Source organism: Syngnathus typhle, linkage group LG11 (assembly GCF_033458585.1).
Source record: "Syngnathus typhle isolate RoL2023-S1 ecotype Sweden linkage group LG11, RoL_Styp_1.0, whole genome shotgun sequence".
Taxonomy (NCBI): domain Eukaryota; kingdom Metazoa; phylum Chordata; class Actinopteri; order Syngnathiformes; family Syngnathidae; genus Syngnathus; species Syngnathus typhle.
In genome coordinates, this window is record NC_083748.1 from 11,991,240 (window position 1) to 12,005,439 (window position 14,200).

A 14,200-nucleotide genomic window follows, 5' to 3' on the forward strand; every position below is an offset into this window, starting at 1 on the left:
TTGGTGGAGCAAGTGTTCCCAGGGAAAACTGACAGCTGAAGCTGTAGTACATAGAGCTCAGCCACCGTCAGGCTATCACGTGCCACGCTGATGTGCTCCAGTGAGGTTGTAGTCCACGGGGAAAACTCCTGCCTTTAACTTGACTCTGCGGGAGGCCATGGCCTCTTGAAAGACTCGATAAAATTGTTGGAAATTGAAGCCTGAGTCCGGTCTGTAACCGGTAATATGGAAATTGAGGATGATCACGCAAGAGCTTGTAAAAGTTGTTTAGTTGCCCCAAGTCATCAAATGTAGTACTTTCTAAGTGGTGGAAGTGGAAAGCGATTCCAGATGGTCACGGTTTTGTCATGTGATAGTTTTTAGATAAGCACATCAAGGAAACTAAAGTCGTCAAGCCCAGTTTGACTTGTGAATAATTCACAGGTAGGCCTTTGTGACATTCTGCTGATCGTCTTGATCTTTGTCCTTCGCTCGGATCAGCAGTTCGGACCAAGATGACGACGGGATTGTCTGCTTGAGAGGCTGATACTTTCTCTTCCTTCTCATAATGATTGATTACGCATCATAAACATGTTGGGATTCCATTTTCTAGGTCAATCTTGTTTGCTACAAGAGAACATTTCAATTTCATTCACATTTGTATCTAAATCTAACATCCATCTTTCGTACCACTTATCCGAACAAATAACGGAATTTTATAATGACGTACCCTTCCCCATCCAGACGTTGTGGAGTTTCGACATGCTCCTGCATTTCTTGCATTTCTTCCATTCCTCCATTTGCAAGAGTGGGCGATTTATACTACACTTTGAGAGTCAGTGTGATTGTTATGCCACATGTAGCTTTACCATGAGTCACATAATCTTGCTTTAGGGTGGTTGTTTGACTGCGCATGCTCGTTTTGCCCCATGTGTATGAAGATAGCTCACATAACGTCCATAAGCCGCCTGTGACTTTAATACCCCGGCTGAGTAACTTTTTGACTACACAAGTCCGTGATTGTTACATCACGAAAAGCTTTACGACTCACACCACCTAAATAAATGCTACGTGTAACTTTAAGATACTAGCTAGTATTTTTTGGGAATTTTTTTAAACAATTATTGTTATGCCATACATATCTTTAACTAAAAGAACCCTAGTATTGCACATTTAGATGTAATATGCAAAACAGAGGTGAATAGAGGTGTATTTGTTATGCCACACTTGGCTAAAACCTGCCCTCCCAAAACCGTCGTCATTGTTGGGGCTTCAACAAACAAATTGTTGCCTGAGCCTTGTGTAATCAAGCTACAGAAGTAAACCTTTGTTTGCTTTGCTCCCGGAATAAATAGAACCCAAAACAAACCATCTAGGAATTATGTCCCCACTGAAGAAATTCCACGACAACCTTAAACGGGTCCTGAGTAGCTTTGATCAAATGTTGCTAGAAAAAAGTCACATGATGTGCTCATAAGGAATCATATAGGACTTAATAACACGCACGATAACCACAAATTTCCACATCCCCAAATGCAATTGAGGCCGCCGCAATTTTGTATTTTTCTTATGAAGCACCATAAGTGCCTCTTGAATTCGAAGTCATGATGAGATGCAACCAGTGCACTCCTCTCAGAGCTCAGGCCTCTTAATTTGGCTGTAATTATGTTGGAAAGCAGCTCTCCACCTCACGGCTCCATTTTGCAGCGTTGTACTTTTGCAACGTGAGCTTTTGCAACGTGACTGTTTCTAGCGGACAAACATCTCTTAAAATGTCACTAGTTCATGATTTAGCTTCATTTAGGTACAGTTAGCTTATCAGAACAAATGCATCATTTCTTGTGTATACTTAAGGTGTATGCAGACCTGACTGTCTGGTCCACTTCAAAACGACCAGGGTTTGATTCTAACGCTGGTTCGGACTTTTTATGCAGGTGTGAATACACACGAACGAATCCTGGTGCGGATTAAAGAACCGGACCGAGACCCCCTTTTTAGGGTGGTCTCGGTTTGCTTCCAGACTCTGGTGCGGTTCGCTTCAGGTGTGAATATAAACAGCATAAATCCGAACCAACACCGGGATAGATGCGCATTTTTGGGATTAACAAGCCGCCACATGTTTTCCACCATTTCCAGGTCTGTGTGCCGCCCAGAGCTAATATTGTCACAAGCGTAGTTGTGTTTAGAAAATAAGACTTCACTTGCAAAATGTACAGTCTGAAAGGGAACCGCACCAAACCAAGTCCGCTTTTGGCCCGGACCAAACATGCGGACTAAAAGACTTTTCTGATCTGAATACACCCTTAGAGAAGTAACGAGTATTCGAAACACACACAAGCACGTCATAAGGAGAGCCAAGGCGTGTCAGTTTGATAATCTCTCCACTTTAATACAGGTGAAATGAAACAGATGCAAACAACCCTGTTTTATCAGTCCGGCGTGGGGAGAAAACGGCGGCTAGCGTGACGCGACTAATCTCGGCAAACATCCGTGAGAGAGAGACAGAGCAAGAGAGAGAGAGAGAGCAGGAATTGTTACACACACGCACGCACACGCACACAATGTAGGTCACTTAAGATAGCATGACACAAGGAGACAGCAGCAGTAGTGCCGCAAAGAAAAAAAAAAAACAGGAAAGGAAAACCAAATTAAACTCACATGCATCACAATCCTGAACACATCGGACTTATGTGAGTACACTTCCAGTCAGACTGGTATATACGTATATCTGAAAAACAAAAAATCGAATCACCTACAGAAAAAGCAGCTCTTGTTCTGTCAGCCGATGATTAGCGCTCATGGATGAAGTTCAAACGGCTCGGCAAGCGTCCTTTACCACGACCCCATAAAACTTCTTTAATTATCTGCATTATTTACACTGGATGTACACAAAATACACTCATAAACAGGAGACTTTCTTCCCAATGCATTTAAATTCTTTTTGTACATTCTGAGCCATGAAAAAGAAGAACAAAAAAAAAAACTAAATAAAAAAATAAGATACTTGTATAGTGTGTAGATTGTTCTGTTCAAACGTCTGCATTGTGCCCCGTCCACGACATCCACCCTTCCGCCCCCTTGTAGATATGGAGCAGATGGGTCTGGCGGCTTTTCTTTTTTTGTGGGGGGCGGGGCACTTTTCACATTTATGTGGAAAAAGCAATGACCCCCAAAAAATACCCCAAAACAAAAAAATCAAATCCAAATGCCGTCTTTACAGTTTGAACAAATTTTATTGGTCAACAGGCAGACGTGAGACAAGAAAGAAAAAAACGTGGGGAAAGAAGGAGGGAGCTTGTCATGTTCAACATGTTCTTTAGATAGCGTAATGGTGGTTATTTTCGTTTCAAAAAATGGGAAGAGTGCCGTTGGGTGGCAGCACCGTGGCCTCGACAGAAGCTTTGTTAACGGCCGGAGAACACTCGTAAGGTTGTGGAAAGTAAGCTGATGTTTGCTTGTTGTTTTGAATGTCTGTGTGTGTTTGAGAATATGTTTGAGAATATGTCGGACAAAGGTGTACGAGTTTTCACGTCAGTTCCACAGTCACTGTGAGGACCAGAGCAATCCACGTGAGGCCGCCCATCGCGTTCTTCTGAGAGATTCCACCTGTAAAAAAGGAAGTTACTTTGAGACTGTGACGACAAAGTGCCTTTATTACGTTTTGTGTTTTTTCCCATTTGGTATTTTTGTGGGCGGGCATAGTTAGAACCCTTAAAAGCATAGACGCTTAGGAGGCACACGGTCTACAAGGCAGATAGATTAGGAACTTGCTGGGGTCAATGCAGGTCATTGGTAGAGATGGGGAAATGACGCTTCAAATTTGCTTCATGGACCAGTTGTATTTTTTTTTTACTCTTTTAGATGTTGATTAAAAGCAGGGGTTTTCAACTGGTTTTGTCCAAGGGACCACCATTATAACCAAGAAGCAACAAGCGGAATATTGTTTTATTTTGCACCGAAGGAGGATAGACCTGTACAGGCTATTTATTTGCATCAGTATGTCTAAGAAATAAATAAAGTCTAAATAATAAATACATTTTATTTTTAAAAACGTTAAAATTATTTTCTATTTCTAATTTCGCGGACCACCTCCAATACCGCCACAGCCATCGACCACCAGTTGGCAATCATTGGTTTAAAATGAAATTGGTTTAAGGAACGGCAAGTCAGTGTGGCGAGGGATCACTGTATTTCCTCCCATACATTAGTCTTTACTGCAAAGCAGTATGGCGGAACGCTCTGAAAAAGTTGCCTCGTCGTATCTTTTTACCTGCCATGTTGCTCAAACTTGGCATTTAATAGCTCCTCCAAGCAAGCCCAATAAACTGCTTCCACATCCAAACCAACAGTTACGCATCATTAGCGTTGGTTCAATCACCCTCTGTAGGCACTACACATTAACAATGTAAATGAAAGGTTAAGCTCTCGCACGTAGTCATTTAATGAGAGGAGCACTCAATGAAGTGGCAAATTCATTTTAATGAACTGAATGTGTAATCGCAGCATAATCCCTTTTGCACATGTGTGACGGCCACATTTGTCGCTGTGCATCGTGGGAGCGGTCTTAACGAGCAGATGGCGAACCGAGACGACGAGAAGGAACGTACGCACACCGTGAACAGACGTCAATGCTCGAAAGCGGACGTGCTAGTGAAAAGTATCTTTTTCATTTTAGGCTAAGCCTTGTGTTTTTGCCATTCTTTTTCACAAATTTGCCGGTTTGCGTATTTCTTCTGTGGAACCTTTGCACAGCTCTGCTGGTAAACTCTTTCTTTTAGTCTTGACAATGCCAAAGTCTTGTCTAAATAGAAAAGTCATTTAGTAGCTGTTGTAGAAGAATCACAACGGACCCCTGCTGTTCGCGAGGGAAAGCCACTTGGCGGACCCGTAAACAGTGTAAATCTGCCAATAATTGACTCACAATACAAACACGTCGCTATTAATGCTGTCAGTCTTTGTTGCTAATTATTTGCACACGTTTCTGTAATTTATTGCAACATTTACTACATCTACTTAGTTTCACAGACTGTTCTAATAGCTTTGATTGATCCTCGAATACAATTCTGTAAGAGTTGAACGCAATACTCTTAAGTGACTCAGCTTTACAGACGTTTTATATTCTTCTCATAGAATTACTAAGATTTCTCGCTTACAGGTTTAACTCTGCCCACGAGTACCTCACGCCAGCAGCGTTGATTTGCGATACACCGTGGAGTTAACTCGATCAGGAGATTTTGCTCTAAGATGATACGCATATGATGTGTGTATACTGCAGGGGTGTCAAACTCATTTTTGCGCGGACCGCATTGTAGTCATAGCTTCTTTCCGAGGGCCATTATGAAATCAATGTACCTCATATTATGTACAGTAAAAGCTAAAAAACAAACTGACAAATCACTTGTTTTCAAATCAAACGAGTAGAAACTGGTCAAATGTTTAAAAATATATATATTATTAAAAGTGAAGACAATTTGCAATTCTAGTAATGACACGCGAATTTGATCTACAATTTGTCTTTGCGGGCCACATATAATTATGTGGCGGCCCAAATCAGTGATCCCTCGCTACTTCGCATTTCGTTCATCGCGGCTTCACTACATTGCGGATTTTTTTTTCCGAATTAAAAAACATTTAAAAGTCAAAATAAAACTTCTTAATTGAGCAAACGTGTCTAACCATTAGGACAATGTAGTATTGCTCCAAATGTTCGTTTACATTCCTTTAGAAGTCCGTTTTCGCGTGTTAGCACGATCGCGAATTAGCATCTTTCCCCTAACTTTGTAGCCTGCCCAGTAATTCTTGTTGGTGATCGTACTTCGCGGTTGTTTTTGGAACCAATTATTCGCGATAAACGAGGGATTACTGTAAGTGTACATTTGGATTCATGTATGTGTATTGCAAACGGTTTGGCCCAACGTGCTGCCTGACATTAATTAGGTCTACTTAAAATTGTTGTCATCTACATCCAGTCTCTGTCCTTTATTTGCTCTTCATTGCATTTTCTGCCCTCGAGCTGTGGCTTGGGGATACAGATTTGAATATTCAAATGGCAGGATGAGTGCGGGAGCAGGTGCGTCACAGCAAGGACAGAATCGGGTCATACTCGCACACAAAGCTGGCCTACAAGGCCCCGGGAGGTCAGCGTGGACGTGCCCACTCAGCCAATAGCTCAATCTTGGGCTCCTCTGCCATTGCTCCCGCCAACAATTTCCCGCAGTTGCCAAGTAAAACGATGCTTGCTTTGTCAGGACTCGCGTCGGCTTTTCTCCTCAGGATGCTGCCAATGGCCTCGCACCATCTTTCTCATAGCAGCCCTTCGAAATGATTCAGTTTATCAACATGGCAAGACTACAATTATGGAGCCAAAAAAACAAACTCACTAAATTCGGGATTTGGCGTTGCCCTAAAATCTAGGTCAACTTTTTGCCATTTTTTTTCAAGGGCCTCCTCATAATACCAACACAATTTCAGCAAAAATGCGATCGAAGTTTTAGAAATAAAGTCAAGTCATAAAATTCTTCTGAGTTCGTCATTTCTTGTTTTGTGATGCACACATTGGCAGTGCGAAACCACTCCCACAAGCAGGCTGGCGGAATCTCAACGTGGTCCGAGTAGAGTGTGAAAACCAACAGATGGCCGCATGACTTGCGTGTGCGTGCCGGTCAACTTCATGTGGACCACAGAGGACGCTCTCGCGGTTGGATGAACCCGCTTATGGAATAGTCACCGCAGAGAACCTGTTGTTGTTCAATGTTCGACAACACGCAAACATCAGTGGAGGAAGGTGCCAGATGAAGATACCATGTGGAGATTGATTCGCACGAGTAAGGAGGCGCACTTCCCTGAAAATTGGATCTCATTCACAGAAAATACTCAAATGTTCCCCTTTTTCCAACAAGGACGTGGCATCCACAACTTTGTGCCAGAGAGTGGGAGCTTGGACATGCTTTTGTTTACTGACGCCAATGTGGTTTGGAGATGAATATTAATCCAACTGATCTGTGCTCACACATCATCCACAGTTCCCACTGGAATTGGGGCAAATTTCAACACCTGAAGCCAGTTATCACAGAGCAGCATGACATTTTCAGACATGTCTATCATTATGAGACCCGCAAAAAGTCCTTCAGGAAGTCTTGTCATTTTGGTTCAAAGCCGTCACTTTGAGGGAGTCCTTCAAAAGCAAACTTTTCCAAGAGGTTTCATAAAAAAACTCCGCACCACCGAGCAAGGTTTACTTAAAAACATTTGGTAAGGATCATAGAGGAGACCCACAAAAAGGTCTCAAAAGTCACGCTTGATTAGACACAGGAAGTCAAGCAGGGCTCTTCAAAAATGAAGTCCTGAAGGTTTTGTCTGATGGTTCTCAAAATGATAAGAATCCAGCCGACTATGCTGGATTTGGTAGTCAGGTCTATTATAAGCAGACCCACAAAAAAGTCAGCAAGTTTGGCATTATAAGCCCACTTCCAGTGGAACTTCATAAATGAATTTGAGATTTTGCCGGGTAGATATTAAATGTGTCAAATCCATCCCCTGAAGCGAGTTTAACTGAGGGCCATGAAATTTGGTAGACACACTATCTATCATGAGTAGGCGCAAAAAAAAGTGTGTCACAAAGCCATCCCCAAAAAGATACAAGCCAGCCAACATTTTAGGGTCATTTACGGACACCTCCAGATCTCTTTCAAAGACAAACTCAGACCAATTTTGTACGATTGCTGGCAATTTTGAGGCACAGATACTTAACAGATGGGCTAAAAAATATTAGGGCTAATTAAATATTTTGTCATTGCATGTGTGGGGGAGCATAGTAGTCTACGAGCACAGCTCCACAAGTTCCAAGCTTAACCTAATGTCATGTGTGAAGGTCATGTCCTCAAGCTTTTCACTGATGCCCTCTACTGGCAGAGAGCCAATCGGATTCCCCCCCCAAGTGACTGATCTTATAAATCAAATTCATTCCTCTGGATTTTATCTCCATTTGACCGACTGTTGACGCAGTAAGACACCTCACAAAGGATGCCAAATCCCGGATGTTTATCCAGGATTTGGTCTTTTGGGCTCTAGAGGATAATTTGTGCTGCGCGGCTCTCTTCAAAAATTGCCGTCAGCGTCTCTCATCCAGCTAAATTTAAAAATAGATGCGGCGCTGCTGGAAAACAATTGTCATTGGAGCGGAAGAGGAGGGCAAAAGTTTAGAAACAGATTGAAGGCTCGTTGTCACAGATGTATGGAAAGCTGCTTGAGCTAATATTCAATATCCTTCATATCCACCATAAGCTTGGTGTACTGGTACAGTCTCTCCTCACGAGAAAAACAATTCAGCCCACTCATTGAACAACTTTGGCATACAAGGATGACCACTGTAAAGCAAATTCTGTGGACTACTTGCGATCTGCACACAATGATTACAGTACAATAGGCTAAGTCACTGGTGCCCAAACTACGGCTCGTGGGCCGAATACGGCCCACCTCCACATTTGGTCCGGGCCCTTGAACAATACCAGAGAGCATTTCGATGTGTATTTGTATTTAATGATAAAGTTGGACTTTTGCAAATTAAGCCTCCTGGAAAAGGATTATAAGGAAACAAGAACTTTGAGAGCCTGCTCATTTAAGTAAGAGATTCTGCTCTGTCAACTAAGCTGATTTTGGACCTGTTAAGATTGTGCATGGCACAAAAGAAAGTTTATGTTCCATGGACTTTTTTTCTGTGAATAACCCGGAGAGGGTTATTTGGTAATGATTTATTTCATAAATAGTGTTGTTTGTTTCCTGGATTTTTTCTGTGAACAACCCAGAGAAGGTTACTTGGTTATTATTTATTTCATGAAGCGTGTTATTATTTATTTCTGCACTTTTGTTCTGTGAAGAATCCAGAAAGGGTTACTTGCTTGTGCTTTCTGGAAAACAATACATTTTTACATTTAGGCACTCCTGCAGTCGTCACACTTATTTTGTTACAAACTGACCCCGGACCCCAGAGAAGGGAAAAGTTATGTGGCCCTCACAGGAAAAAGTTTGGGGACCCCTGGGCTAAGTGCTTGACGTTAACTGGCTGAATGTTATAATGTCACCCGTCGGACAAAACCTTTGCTTTTGCCAGGGTGTTAAAGTCAAAGAGTTCAGTGGCACTCATAGCTTAGTCATTTGCGTGGTTGGAAAACTTACTGTTCTGGCCCTGCGTGTTTTTCATCATGCTTGGATTTTCTGTAAGAGACAAAAAAAAAAGTTATTACTGGCACTGCTGTCTTCCCCAATGAGAAAGACCATTGCCTCGTAATGGAGTTGCGGAACACGGTGCATCACAACAAGTGAGATTGGAGTAAATGATGTTTTTTTTTAAACTTTTCATAAGCAGGATGCCAAGTGATTGCAATGCGAGGAGAAAGAGGGTAAAAGCAACACAGCTATTTTGGGATGCTAAGAGTGCTCATCTGAAGTGATGCGTCACCTGGATGCATGCCGCAAGAAACGTAGCGGCTTTTTCTAACATGCAACTATTTTATTAGGTTGACTTCTCAGGAGAGACAATCCAAAAGACAAACAAATGTTTGGATTTGTCGAGATTCGTTTTCATCAATCGGATGTTATGAACACATGTATTACGGAGGGGGGGGTGGGGGCAGCCGATGATGCGTTAAGGGTGCGCCAGGTGGTCAGTAGACATCAAGGTTATGCCTCCCTGGCATTTCTTCCTAAAAGTTTGAATAAGGTCTGACATTTCAATCCTTGTTTGCAGGCATTTTACTGAGTAATAAAAAAAAAGGGACTCTCGAGGACCGGAAATGATTGCGTTTGGTTGGTTTGACCATGTTCCATGAAACACACAACTCTGACAACCAAGGTCCAAGCAAACCAAATGTATGTGAAGATTCTACTGGGATTTTGATGTCATAACTCCAATCTTGACACACCGTTTTCCTTCAAATCGTGTCGACACGAATGGCGGACTCCCTAATGGTTGTCGTCTGTTGGGGCTCGTGCAAGAGCACTGCTACAACGCTCGCCATTGATGGACTAAAACCCTCGTTAAGAGAATAGTCATCCCTCTAAGTGCGGTTTTAAAAAGAAAGTGTTGTTGAGACAATTAGGGGCACAATCTTTTATTAATCGGAACCGCGCAGTAACATTAATGATTTATCGACAAAAGTGGTGGTATAAATCTCAAAAGTATCTCAGAGTTAGTGTAGATAAAACATTTTGGTGAGATTTTTTTTTTTTTACGTCTGCTTAAATGTGTGTAAAAAGCATTCCAGCTGATTGGGTTAGGTTTGGGTGGTCGAACCGGATCGGTTTCATCTTCATGGCAAAACGTACCAAAGACTATGAGGCGGGTGTGCGTGTCTGTGGAGCCCAGAGGATTCTGGGCCGTGCAGCGGTACATGGAGCCGTTGAGCTCGGCCGGAACCCGTTCCAGGATCAGATCCTTGCCCTCTCGCTCGGTGCTGCCATCCAGGAGGCGCCCCCCCACGCGAGTCCAGGTGAAGAGGGGCTCTGGGAACACTTCGTTCTAAGTTCAAATGGAACAGAGGAATGGGCGGGGCCGTTGCAGGGAAAGAGATTAAGGGCAAAGGATGCATGAATAATACAGACGATCCCCCTACTGATTCAATCTCGAGTTAACAACATGCATTAATAATCCACACTTCAGTTTACAACAGTTTATTCCCCTCGCAGTTCTTACCCCTCCAGTAAACATGTCTAAAAATAACAACACGGAGCAGATTTTGACGCGTGTCACTGTGTTGGAGGAGATATACTACAAGACAGTGTCTGTGATTCTCACATACACACACGCACACACACTAGCTCGGTTGTATGTGCTGAAACACGAATGGGGACAATTTGAAGGGGCTAATTTTTGTCGCTCGCACTGAGCAATCTAACGTTTGTGTCGATGATGTCACGCTGGGTAAGAAACAAAATGGATTTCACTCCAATTGGCAGAGGACGCAAACAGTTTAGGACTAACTGCCCAAACGGGCTGCCTGTGCTTGATTGGGCGAATGTCGAATGGTTTGTGGTTGGATCGGCAATCTGGTTTGTTCCTTCCATCAACATTTAACTAGAAAAGAACAATTCATTCAAATGGTCTATTGCCATCAAACATTAGATTGAATTGTTTCCCCGTATCGGCCTGCACTTACCCCACGAGCTCCTACCTGGAATCCTTGCACAGTGATGCGCACCGTGTCCCCGACTTTGGCCCTGCTGGGGGTCATAAAGAGCTTCGGGCCTTTTGGGGCAGCTGGGGGGAGATTAAAAAAAAAAGAAACATAGACAAAAGGTCATCACACAGCGCATGGCTAAAAGAAGCACCTGTTCTGTCGAGGGAGAAGAGTGACAAATACAATTTCCTGTCAATTAAGGTCGATGGGAAAAAAGCAGGGGACCTCGCAGGTCCCTTTATCAGAACAACGACGCTGGATTTATTCCCCTTTAGAGAGAAAAAGGGACTAAATTGGGTGGATGCTCATTACTGGAGGAGAATGGGAGCACGTCGGGTGGAGTGTGGAGGCGGCCAGATAAGGGACACTCATGGAGCTAATTCCCTTGCCTGGCTGTGGACAACCGGCCCTTGGCGCCTTTCATTTGGACCCGCTGAAACAATGCGGCACGGAGCTTCTAATATTCCGAGATTATACAGGGTCGGGTTATTCCCTTATGTGCTGAGTCCTGATATGAAAAAAAGTGATTTGCATAATATGTGCAAAGCAAAAAGGGTCATTTTCATGCAGATCCCGTAACCATAAGATATCCTTTCAGGCCCGTCTCAGAAGCTTCTGCGTCATGTGATCCGATGAACAAAGTTAACGGCGGGCGCCACACGCTGAGCGGCGGCAATGGAGTTTTAGACAAATGAACTAATTAAGCAGGGATGAGCGTCGAGCTAAGGGCCCACTATCAATAACACCGCTTGTTCTCCATCAATTTGCCGCTTTTAACTCTTAATATAAATCACATTAGACGCTTAGTTTCATTGATGAGGGGAAACTGAGAGACAAATAAATACAAGCAAATAAATGAAATCATTGGACGGCTATTTATCTGGCCTTGGAGGCAAATGAATGAATGCATTTGTAAGACTACAAGGCATAAAAAAGATAAATGACACTCCTTTACTTGTAATAAAACAGAGCACGCACGTGGCTAAACATAAATGTCAAGTCTACATCCAAAAAAGCATCTCAAGTGCTCATCAATTTTGGGTTGGTGGCAGGTAGGCTTCCAGAGGTGGTGCCATATTATGCAAAATATTCTTTTTAGTGCTTGGGTACGAATAGTTGCACGTCTGGCATGCATCAAGTAAGACATTAACCACCAAAACAACGTTTTGTTATCAGCCTATTTCTGGAAATGTGTCTGTGAAGCTAACTCTGAAATCTGTGATGAATCCGAAGGGCTTGCTCAGAGATACGTCTTGAATATTAACGTGCCCAACACCAAACCACAATTTGGCAGGTCCTTGGCATTTTATCGACACAAAAACAGGGTCGGTTTTACGGCTTTTAGTTAAAGGTGAGTAAAACATGGATAAATAAAACATGAATCTATGTAGAACCACAAATCAGAGAGGGTTCACTCTACATCCTCATTCATTACATTATTTTGAATCCCTGCACAGACGAAACTGCATCAGCAAAATGGCCCCTAAAGTAGGACAGCGACATTGGCCGATAAAAAATGATAAATCTGACATTTTCAAGATGAGAGAAAACATCACCATGCTTCCTTTGGCAAAGACGAAGCACGCGTGACACAGCCTGGCGTGTCTTCTCGTGCCCAGGACGGATGGCGGTTCACAGGCTACTTCTGGCAACAGCCAGCGTGATCGGAGGAGCTTCTTGCTTTTCATGGTGTCACACACGCAACGTGTCGTGCATATGGCCGTTATAAAAAGATGATTGCCGATTTCTGGGATTCGGTCCAGTGGCGACAGTTGGTGTTCAACGTCAGCCACCCTTGATTAGGGCATCGGGCGCTCAAATGGACTTGAGGCCAAACAGCTCGCACCAGGGAGTGATGCAGAACCCCCTCGGACTGGGCATTTGGACTTGGTAGCAGATGGTCAGTAAAGGGTGCTCGGCTTTTGCCGCACTCCTTAGATGAATCGACTTGAATACCAATTAAGTAAAGAAAATATTAGAATAAAATATTGTAAACTACTCTGTATGTATTTTTATGGTTTTATGTTTATAAGGGCAGGTCCCATTTCTTTTTTTACCATTACACATCTAAAAATGACACTCGATTCCTCACAACTGCTCCTATTGACCTTGAGCTCGTACAATGAACTTAATTCTACAACATAATCTTTTTAATCGGCTTTATGGGCATGGTAGTTCACGCATGCCCAAAAGAAAACTTTTTGGCCGTGCATCAGGTGTGCTCGGACATCAACAGGTGCGACCAGCTGCACCTCAGACGGGAAAAGTTGAGGGCAGACTGGCGCATTTACTGGATGAGCGGCTTGGTTAAAGAAAACCAAGGCAAAAGGCGCGTGAAGCATATTTTAAAAAGGGCTGACGGTCGGATCAGGCGGCAGCTCCATCCAGGTGAATCCGGCCATGTAATTCCTTGCACGGGTCTGAGCAGGAACACTAAAGCCACCAGATAAGACGTATTGATGAGTGGCCAACACGAACACAAATAACTGCACGCGCACACACACGCACACACACACACTCCCATCGTCTATTCAGATGCCAATGCCATCTGGAGCCGAGCATCTGCTCTTTGATTATCCCCGACTGGCAAAGCAATGGTGACGTGAGGTAAAGTTGAACCCGACGTAACACTATTTCCGTTGGGCACCTTTGCTCGCCCGCAAAAGAGCACCTTTTAAATATCCAGGCACCGACCCGGACTCTCCTGGACAAACTCCAAGAGCGAGCGTGACGATTCGACGGGAGAGGAGCGCTCTTTTCCAACACCCCGAGGCCCAACCGGCGTCAGCCTCTCGTCCCATTTAATATATGGCAAGCGCGTTGCCCTTCATGAATATTCAAGGCGTGTGATACAACACTGGTTCGATTGTCAGATTGTCAGCTCTGCCTTTTGTGACGATATTAAATCGCTGAAAGATTTAGCGCTTATGGCCACGGAAAAGACCAGCTATTCATTTCCTGACCAAGAGCAGCTTGCGGAGTGAAAAAGCACACGCGTTATGCACTTATCACGGATATGACGGGTAAATTGCCACTAAAAGTAGATT

General features: G+C 43.4%; 1 protein-coding gene across 2 annotated transcripts in view; it reads right to left on the reverse strand.

Annotated features, from left to right (window-relative positions):
* Nucleotides 1-2,347: 2,347 nt before the first annotated feature.
* Nucleotides 2,348-14,200, reverse strand: part of igsf21a (immunoglobin superfamily, member 21a) — a 100,200-nt gene continuing 88,347 nt past the window's right edge. For both annotated transcript variants that reach the window (XM_061291706.1, XM_061291707.1), the window contains 4 exons: nt 11,133-11,233; nt 10,303-10,495; nt 9,154-9,192; nt 2,348-3,585 (listed from right to left, as the gene is read on the reverse strand). In XM_061291706.1, coding sequence (XP_061147690.1) covers nt 3,506-3,585; nt 9,154-9,192; nt 10,303-10,495; nt 11,133-11,233 — 413 coding nt within the window. In that variant the 3' untranslated portion in view covers nt 2,348-3,505. The remainder of the gene's footprint in view (nt 3,586-9,153; nt 9,193-10,302; nt 10,496-11,132; nt 11,234-14,200) is intronic.